Source organism: Sphaerodactylus townsendi, linkage group LG15 (genome assembly GCF_021028975.2).
Source record: "Sphaerodactylus townsendi isolate TG3544 linkage group LG15, MPM_Stown_v2.3, whole genome shotgun sequence".
Classification (NCBI taxonomy): Eukaryota; Metazoa; Chordata; class Lepidosauria; order Squamata; family Sphaerodactylidae; genus Sphaerodactylus; species Sphaerodactylus townsendi.
Window position 1 is genome coordinate 2,622,243 of NC_059439.1, and position 9,537 is coordinate 2,631,779.

General features: G+C 52.6%; 1 protein-coding gene across 1 annotated transcript; it reads left to right on the top strand.

Moving 5' to 3' along the window:
- The first annotated feature begins 1,429 nt into the window (after nucleotides 1–1,429).
- On the top strand, nucleotides 1,430–4,963 carry CCR10 (C-C motif chemokine receptor 10). Its single transcript, XM_048517593.1, has 2 exons — nucleotides 1,430–1,543; nucleotides 3,887–4,963. Exons 1-2 carry the CDS (start codon nucleotides 1,517–1,519, stop codon nucleotides 4,961–4,963), a joined length of 1,104 nt encoding a protein of 367 aa, XP_048373550.1. The 5' UTR covers nucleotides 1,430–1,516.
- Nucleotides 4,964–9,537: the final 4,574 nt, after the last annotated feature.

Consider the following 9,537-nt stretch of genomic DNA (forward strand, 5'->3'; position numbering starts at 1 on the left):
CAGCTCCATGCTTGTATCCACAATAGGATTCCGTAAAGTAATTGCATTGTGATTTGACAGACATTTGTAATTAAAGGGAACACGCCTCTGAGAATGTGCAGAGTGCTTGTCTCCACTACCCATTGCTCATCTTAGGTCAGGTGGAAAGATTTCAGATGAAGAATGTGTGGCTCAGACATCCTTGAGCCCCTACCAGCACACTTTGAGAGCTGGCTTGAGATTGCCATTCCGTCTGAAGGCAGCAACGGTTGATGTCAGGGGTCTACGACATCACCTCCTCTACCAGCGCCCGAGATCCACTGGGAAGAGCGAGACCACGGGGTGTGGTTTGTCTTCTGGATTCAGGAATCAGGACGCAGAATTGATAGCGGAGTCAGAAATGAATTATTCCATTTCTGATCTTGCTGTTTAATAAAGGAGAAATTATGTTTTATTTCTTTATAAATTAGATAGGAACAAGTTGTATTAGGTAGAATGTAGGAATTGTAGTTGTATTTTGTATCTGTATGGAACCTCCCTTGCTCAAGGCAAGGGAATCCACCCCTGCTCCACCTGGGCATGTCCCTTTCATTTGCAAAAACCATGAATGGACATCTGACAAAGGGGACCCCGGAAGAAGCGCCTCCATCTGCCTTAATCCCACCAGCAGGAAGATAAGATTAGGTTTCGTTTCCTGACCCCAAGCACCCAAGGGACTCTTTTGTGTTTTTCCCGCCTGTGCCTACCTCGCCCTGCTTCTGCCGGGACTGTCCACTCTAATTGGTTCCTATGTATTTGTAGATGAATGATTGGTTTCTGTGTATTTTGTGAATGAATGACTGTAGATGGTCCTGTACCCTCCCGAATTCCTGGGCGGGAGACTGTGTATAAAAGTTGTTGTAAAGCTGCTAGGCAGCTGCAGTTGCCGTGGTGTGGAGGTGCTGACACGTAGGCCAGCATCTCAATAAACTCATTTTTATTTTTCACTATTCTCGCCGTGTTGGGTCCTGTTTCTGTTCCTCTGCGCTGCTGAGAGTTGGTTGATCTGGGAGAATAAAAGTGACCCAGGCAGCACGGTAACAGTCTCTCCAAGCCAGAAGCCCTGGAGCACATGAGAATTGGCCTGCTTTCGGAGGGAGGGGCTGTCCATGCACCTTGAGGATGAAAGTGAGAAGAAAGAGTCCCAGGTGCTAGGGGAGGTGGGTGGTGGCGGTTGAGAGTGAAACCAACGTTTGTCTTAAACAACAGCCTCATTTGAATGACTAATGCCTTCCTTTCTGGCTGGTCCTTTGTGCTTCACCTGTTAAACTTCAGCCTTCTTTCATGCTGCAAAAAGCACAGAGGGCATGGATACTGAAAGACAGAGGGTGGAGGGTGTCCAAAAATGGTCAACCTGGGATGAACCATTTTGGAGGCCAGGAAACGGGGACGGATGCGTCCTCTCAAAATCAACCAGAACAAACAAGCGAAGCTGAGCGGAGCAGCCATCATCTGGTGAGAACCCAGCAGACGAAAAAGGGCTATTTCTCGACTCACTATGAATTACCCAAATCCTGAGGTTCAGGTAAGTGAGACTTAGTTTGCTGTCAAGAGTGGGACGGGGGAGGGGGTTGCTCCAGAGCCAGCCTTGGAGGAGTGCAGGATGGGATTAGGGCAGTGATGGCGAACCTTTTCCAGACCGAGTGCCCAAACTGCAACCCAAAACCCACTTATTTATCGCAAAGCGCCAAAACGGCAATTTAACCTGAATACTGAGGTTTTCGTTTAGAAAAAATGGTTGGCTCCGAGGCGTGCGTTACTCAGGAGTAAGCTTGGTGGTAGTCGGTGGCTTTGCTTTGAAGCAACCGTGCAACTCTTCCAACGGGTGAATCACGACCCTAGGAGGATTTACTCAGAAGCAAGCCCCATTGCCAGCAACCGAGCTTACTCCCAGGTAAAGGATCATACTTTAGTTCTTCGCATGAAAATCAGTGGGGTTTAACAGCACTTAACAGGATTACCTATACTGCTTCCCCAAAACTAGGTCTTAATCGAGCCCAGCAGCCCAGGCCAGCCTAGATGTGTGTGTATGTGGGGGGGGGGGGGTGACTCTGCGCGTGCCCACAGAGAGGGCTCTGAGTGCCACCTATGGTACCCATACTATAGGTTCGCCACCACTGGATTAGGGTAACTTCCCCCCCACCCCCAGCATATTCTTTGGGAACACTCACAACACTGCGAGATTTATTTTGGAAAAAGTGGTGAGCTGCCTTGAAGAATGGGAACCCTCAACCCATATCTACGGTAACTCCAAATAAAGAAACTACTGCTTACTGAATAAACTCCCTATTCCTGTGTTCAGGTACTGTTCAGGCTTCTGTGTCTCAGCGAATATGCAGTACACAAAGATAAACCAGGGTTCTTCTTATGTAACCTGCAAACCAGTGAGGGGTGTGTGCAGTGGTGGGATCCAAAAATTTTAGTAACAGGTTCCCATGGTGGTGGGATTCAAACTGTGGTGTAACGCCAATGGGGCTGGGCGGGGCACGACAGGGGCGTGGCCGGGCATTCCGTAGGAGCTGTAGCTTCAGGACGCAGCATGGTCCTTAGCAGAGAACAGATGCTGCAGGCGCAGGCTGCCACGCACGCCGGTGCACCTCCTGCTAGACTGCTACAAGTTCTGCGCACTGCTGCTGAGAGGAGGGGCGTTACTAAGGCAAAAATCACGTGGCAAAATCCCCAATTAGTAACCCCCTCTCGGCACACACAAATAATTAGGAACCTACCCTCGGGAACCTGTGAGAACCTGCTGGATCCCACCTCTGGGTGTGTGTCTTGATGAATAGGGGGAGGGGAAAACACTCTGCACATGGTTGTGATCTTTACCCTCTTTTCCATGTAGCTCAGGGCTGAGCTGTAGCCTTGGAAGCAAGTTCTGAATTCAAATGGTTCTAATGAAGACCTATTTCTCGGTGAGGCGTCCTCCCCTGGTTTTTGCTCTCAGGATAACACTGAACGAGGGTGGAATTCCCAGGTCTGGGGCTGGAACTGGCATAGAGTTCTAGAATCACAGGGTTGGAAGGGGAGGACATCTAGTCCAACCCTCTGGTCAATGCAGGATCGGCCACGAGAGCATCCAAGCCGTCAGAGAAGAAGACTGTCAGAGAGGGGAACTTACCACCCTTCTAGGCAGCTGATTCCGCTGCTGAACTCCTCTCGCTGTAAACATTTTTTCCTAATATCCAGTCACTGCCTTTCCACACATAATTTCAACCCATAATTTAAATTTTCCCCAATCAAGGATTCTCCCACTTTTGCAATTGGGACCCTCGGCTAACTTGCTGTCGTTTTCAGGAGCCCTTTGCAACGTAACGCCTAACGACTTTCCCCCCTCCCCAATACGAACCACAGGAATCGCACAGCACTTAACACTGAACACGCTTATAATTTATTGTATTGTCGAAGGCTTTCACGGCCGGATTCAACTGGTTGTGGTGGGCTTTCTGGGCTGTGTGGCCGTGGTCTAGTGTATCTTGTTCCTAATGTTTCGCCTGCATCTGTGGCTGGCATCTGCAGAGGTGTCTCACAGAGGGAAGTCTGTTACACATACTGAGAAACAGGCTGTATTTCACAGCCATTTTTCACATTCTTCAGAGGCAAGCCCTGCATTGCAATTGAGTTGGCCAGACTTTCCCCTGCCGGCTCATCCGGTCCCTTCTCTGCCTCCCTCCTGGCCTTATGACCCACTTGCGAGGAAGCTGTGACCCACTTTTAGGTCCTGACTCCCAGTCAATGCAAAGGAAAGCAGTAATACCCTGAGCAGACGCTGTCGCAGCCGCCCCACTGACTTCCCCTGCCTCCAGCCTTCCTGTTGTGCCAACTCCGTTCCAGATCCCCTGAGTAACGAATGCCTGCGCTCACTCCACAGGAGCCGAGTCCCCACACAAGTGAGCTAGCTGTCAGCACGGAGTGGTACCTGTGGGAAGACGACGTGAGGACACCGTCCCTGCCTGAGCTGTGTGAAAAGGAGACCATCCACGCAGTGGCACGAATCTACTTGCCGGTGGTGGTTGTCCTGTTCTGCCTGTTGGGAGTCCTGGGCAACGGGACACTTTTGCTGATCCATGCCTGTTACCACCACACCCCGTCCCTCGGCGACATCCTCCTCTTGCAGCTGGCAACCTCTGACTTGCTGCTGCTCCTGACTCTCCCTGTGGGCGTGGCAGGGGTGGTCGGCAGCTGGCACCTAGGCTCCGCCACCTGCCGAGCCCTGCAGGGCCTCCACGCCCTCACCTCCTACAGCGGCTTCCTGTTCCTCGCGGGCCTCACTGCGGACCGCTACATGGCCATTGTGCAGGCCCCCACTGCTCACCGCCTGCGCCCCGTGGCCGTCCGTTGGGGCAGGCTGAGTTCAGGGCTGATTTGGCTGCTCTCTGCTGCTCTGGCCTTGCCCCAGTTCCTGTATGCCCGGGTGGAGGACCACGACGGCGTTGCGCTTTGCAGAGTGGCCACGGTGACGGCTGCCGTGAGCCTGGTCCAGGTGGGCCTTGGTTTTGTGCTGCCCTTTGTGCTGATGGCGGTCTGCTACGCAGCCATTGCCCACACCCTGCTGTCTTCCCCTTGCGTCCGGTCCCAGAAGGCCTTGCAGTTGATCCTGGCCTTGGTCTTGGTCTTTGTAGTCCTGCAGCTGCCCTACGCTCTGTTGACCGCCCTGGACGCAGCGGATGTGCTGAGTCAGCAGGCCTCGAGCTGCTCAGCCGCCCTCCGGCGGGAGCTGGCCCTGCTCATCACCTGTGGACTGGCCTTGGCTCGCTGCTGCCTGAACCCCGTCTTCCATGCCTTCCTGGGCGTGCGCTTCCGGAGGGACCTGCAGCGGCTGGCCAGAGATCTGTGCTGCCAATTGCAGGGCCCATGCTGCGGCAAAAGGGTCGGGAAGAGAGGCAGCCAATCGACATCAGCTGCCACCGCCTTCCGAGAAGGAACGTCATCCGGAGGAGCACCATGAAGACATCGGGGCCGGGGCTGTACATCTGCTTGGGGGCCTTGTCGTGCTGGAAGACCTCTTAAGGTCCTTTGGATGCGGCTTGGTGGCTCCCAGCATGCTCTGCATCCCCAGGCAAATTCACCTTTTTCACGATAAAGCTTCTGTTGAGGCTAATGCTAAGAACTGTGTCTTTGAAAGTTTGCCCCAAGGTCAGTGTCGAAGCTAAGTAGACATCAGAGCCAGATGGGCAGCCTGCCAGCAATCCAGAACCGTAGCTAGGAAAAACGGAACCCGGTGCAAAATCTGAATTTTGCTGCTGCTCCCCCCCCCCCATGTTCATTTGTGTTTTTTGTATTTTTAGTGGTTTTTTCAGTTTTTGGCCTGCAGGGGGCGCACTTTTTAGGCTAGCAGCATATAAATTTCAGAGTATCTTTAGGAGACTATCTTGATGATACCAGCCAGGTTTGGTGAGGTTTGGTTCAGGGGGTCCAAAGTTATAGACTTTCAAATGTGTAGCCCCCATCTCCTAATAGCTCCTTTTGGAAACAATGGGGGATGGGGCACCCCCTTTGGGAGTCCATAACTTTAAACCTTCTGAACCAAACCTCACCTAACTTGGGTGGTATCATCAGGAGAGTCCCCTGAAAACTCCCTGAAATTTTGTTGCCTGCAGGCCCAAAACTGAAAAACACTTTAAAAATACCCCAAAACCCTGAAATTTTTGCTCCCCCCCCCAGCGAGCCCGGTGCAACGCGCACCCTCCAGTCCCCTTGTAGCTACGCCTCTGCAGCAGTCAATCCTGCTTGTCTGTGGACCAGGAAATGGGGGAAGGCCTGGAAAAGCCTGGCATGTGGCAGAGGCTGGTATGACACATCTGGGGTTGCCACCCTCCCGGTGGAAACGAGTTCTCCTGAAAGCACATCTGGTCTCCAGACTACAGAGATCATTTTCCCAGGAGAAAACGGAGGGTGGACTGCATCACGTTTTATCCTGCTTCAGTTCCTCCCTTCTAGTAGCTCCCCCCCTCCAAAAAAAAAACCCTGCAGGAATTTCCCAACAGAGAGTTGGCATCCCTAGACACCTGAGAATGCTCAGTCACAAGCTACTCGTGAAGGTGTGTTCCAGCCTGCTTGCCCAAGCCCCTGCTGCCACTGATGGATCCATGGGAATGCAGCATGTGCACCAGCCAGCACAGTGGCAGAGGGCCTGAACTCTGCCTCCATCTGCCCACTGGTTCTGCACATCCCGAGAGGAGGCATGTGAGGTGGCTCACAGACAGGCAACTGTCCCCTCAGCCACTGTCTCCTGCTTTTCTGCTCAGCGGTTTCTTTCAGGATCCTGTCCCCACCAAGCCACTGCTGGGCTGGTGGGTGTGGTGGCAAGGCTGCCTTTCCAGAACCGCCCCTCCTCTCCTTGGGAGGGGTCCCAGGAGTAGCTACATCTTGCCTTCCCAACAACATCACATCACCGTTGCTAGGAGAGTGGGGAGAGAAGACCGAAGTGAAGGGCAGCGGTTATAATATGAGGCCAGACTGGCAAAGACAGCCCAACATTGTGGCGCTTTGGGTGGAGAGCCGAGGTGGTTATCATCCCCATAGCAGTAAAAGAAAGGAACAGTGAAGATGCAACTGATCGTCAGTCCAACCCTATGCAGAAAGCTCTAAACCTGCCGGATTGGAGTCTGGCCAGTTCATTCACTCAGCCTGTCCCAGATCCCCTGCTTATCACAGGTCCCGTCTTTTGTCCAGGCAAGTCCCATAATCCCCACAGTGTAGTGATTTTGGTGAGCAAAAAGAATACCCTTCCCCAGTGGTGGGATCCAAAAAATTTAATAACAGGTTCCGATAGTGGTGGGATTCACACAGTGGGGCCTCCACACACACGCTCCTCCAGTCCCTATTGGGCAGGGAGGTTGCTTTAGTAACCCCTTCTCGGCACTCTGAAAAAATTAGTAACCACTTCTAGAGAAGTGGTGAGAACTGGTTGGATCCCACCTCTGCCCTTCCCCTATTGTCCAGCAGAAAAACTGGCTGGATCCAACCGGTCGATTCTAAAGACGTAGGCTTGCCTAACTCTGGCCCTTTCTGCATGAGCTGGAATCACTGATTCCGGCCCGGTAAAACATTGTTGGGGAGGGGGACCTTTCGCACAGGCGGTGCTGCCAAAATGATGCAGCACCGCTCTCCCCCCCCCCCCCAGATGTATTCCAATCTCACTTGGGGAGCGAGGTTTTTGGAATACGCCGACTTCCATCCAGTGCCGAGCGAACAGCATTGGGTTGTAGCTGGCGTATTCCCTGCGCCAGCCCCAAACAGCTCCTTACCTCCTCCTGGCCTCTGTTTCTGCAGTTGCCGCTCTGGCCGTGGGGCCAGGAGGAGGTAAGGAGGCATTTGGGGGGCTGCGCAGCCCCTGCAGCCCCGGGGCTTGCATCGGCATGAACCATTCCGATGCAGCCCTGCTGCTCTGACCGTGCAGAAACAGATACAAAACCAAAAAACGCGTGCATCAACCGCTTTTATGTGCTGAAAAGTGCATAACAAACAATAAAGTGCATATATACAATAGAAACAAGTGCAACAATAAATACAACAGCACTATATGTGCATAATATTATTATTATTATTATTATTATTTTATTATTATTTTATTGGACTTATATACCGCCCCATCCCCGAAGGGCTCTGGGCGGTGCACAACATATAAAATACAGTATAAAATAAGTAGTAATTTAAGGCAGCGATAAAAAGTTTTCATTCCTATTTCAATTATAAAACTCAACAAATTAAAGTGGCGTCCAGCATTCCAGTAATAAAAATCCCTCCCCCCTCAGAGAGGGAGGCATGTAGAATCTTGTTGGATGACAGGTGGCCCAGTTGTCAAAGGGCGAAGAAAGGGGGCACTATTAGCGGCTGGTTTCTCCAAAGGCCCGGCGGAACAGCTCTGTCTTACAGGCCTCACCGAACTCCCCAAGGTCCCGCGGGGAACCGGACAGCTGGTGGAAGAGCGTTCCGCAGGCCGGGGCCAGAGCCGTAAAGGTCCTGGCCCGTGTAGATTGGCAAAACACCACTGAAGGGCCAGGGACCACCGAAATGCAATTAGCCTCCGCGGATCCGAGAGGCGATGTAGGAACATATGGGGTGATCACGATCTCTAAGATACGATGGTCCCGGAGCAGCGAATAAGCGTGAAGAGTCCCAACTACCAATTGCCTTGAAGATGATCCGGAACTCTGCTGGAAGCCAATGCGGCTGGGCGCAGCACAGGCTGGATGTGTTCCCAGGCGGCGCTGCCTGTCAGCTTGTGCGCTGCTGCATGCGGGACCAGTCTTAATCTCCGGATCCAACGCAAGGTAAGGCCCGCGTAGAGCGCGTTACAATAGTCTAATCTGGAGATGACCCGTTGCATGGATCGCAGAGGCCAGATCCGTTTGGGAGAGGAAGGGGGCCAGCCGAAGACTGTGAAGGTGGAAAAAAGCAGCCCGGGTTGTATGGGCCACCTGGAGTCTCCATAGAGAGAGACAAATCCAGGTGGACCCCCCAGGCTGGGGAGCCCGGAGGGGGTCGGCGCCAATGTGGCCCCCTCCCAAACCAGCGGCAGGAAGGTCCCGCCCAACCCTCCCCCTGGCGGCCGAGCCAGAGGATCTCCGTCTTAGATGGATTCCAGTTTTAACCTGCTCTGTGTCGCAACCAACCAGCAAGCGCCTCCAGACAGTGCTGTAAGAGCCGCGGAAGCGGCGGCTGCTCCCCACTCCATCAACAGAATGAGCTGCGTGTGTAAGCGTGCTGATGATGGCAAATCAGCCCAAAACTCCGTACCAGCTGAGCAAGAGGGGTCGTATGTAGATATTAAATAGCAGCGGGGACAGTAATGCGCCCTGGGGTACACCGCGTTGAGGCGGGCACTTCGGGAAGGCTTGGTCCCAGTGCCTCACTTGCTGAGTCCAGCCCCGGAGGAACGAGGCTATCCATTGGAGGACAGTGCCCCGTACTCCGGAGGCGGCCAGGCGGTGGGCCAAAAGGTCGTGGTCGACCACGTCAAACGCTGCGGTGAGATCTAACAACACCAGCAGCGCCGATCCGCCTCGGTCAAGCTGAATACGGAGTGTATCTGTGACGGCGACGAGAACAGTCTCCGTCCCATGCCCAGCACGGAACAGGGACATAGCTCTTAAAGTGTCAGCATTCGCACGCAGTACTTCCGGTTTACCGGGACAATGTCCCCTTAGCAATAAATATAACAGCACCATGTGTCCTTAGTATGCTCAGGGACAAAGCTCTTAGCTCTTAAGGTGTCAGTGTAACCTCTCTCTGTGGGTTCTGTGGGGCAGAACTTGGAATGAGTTTGCAACAACAAATTTTAAAAAAACAAAATGATTTACTTTCTTAACATATAACATATAACATCAACATTTAACATCACATTTCAAGGTCCTGTTTGTTGGAAGAAAGGGACTTTACGCTGTTTCCTGCCTCATCCCACAGAGGGGTTTTTTTACTAGCAAGCTAGTGGCTAGATAGGGACTTAGGAATTTGTCACCTTTACTCTATCATGCTGAGTGTATCCCTTTGATGTAGACTGATACTCTTAGGGACTTC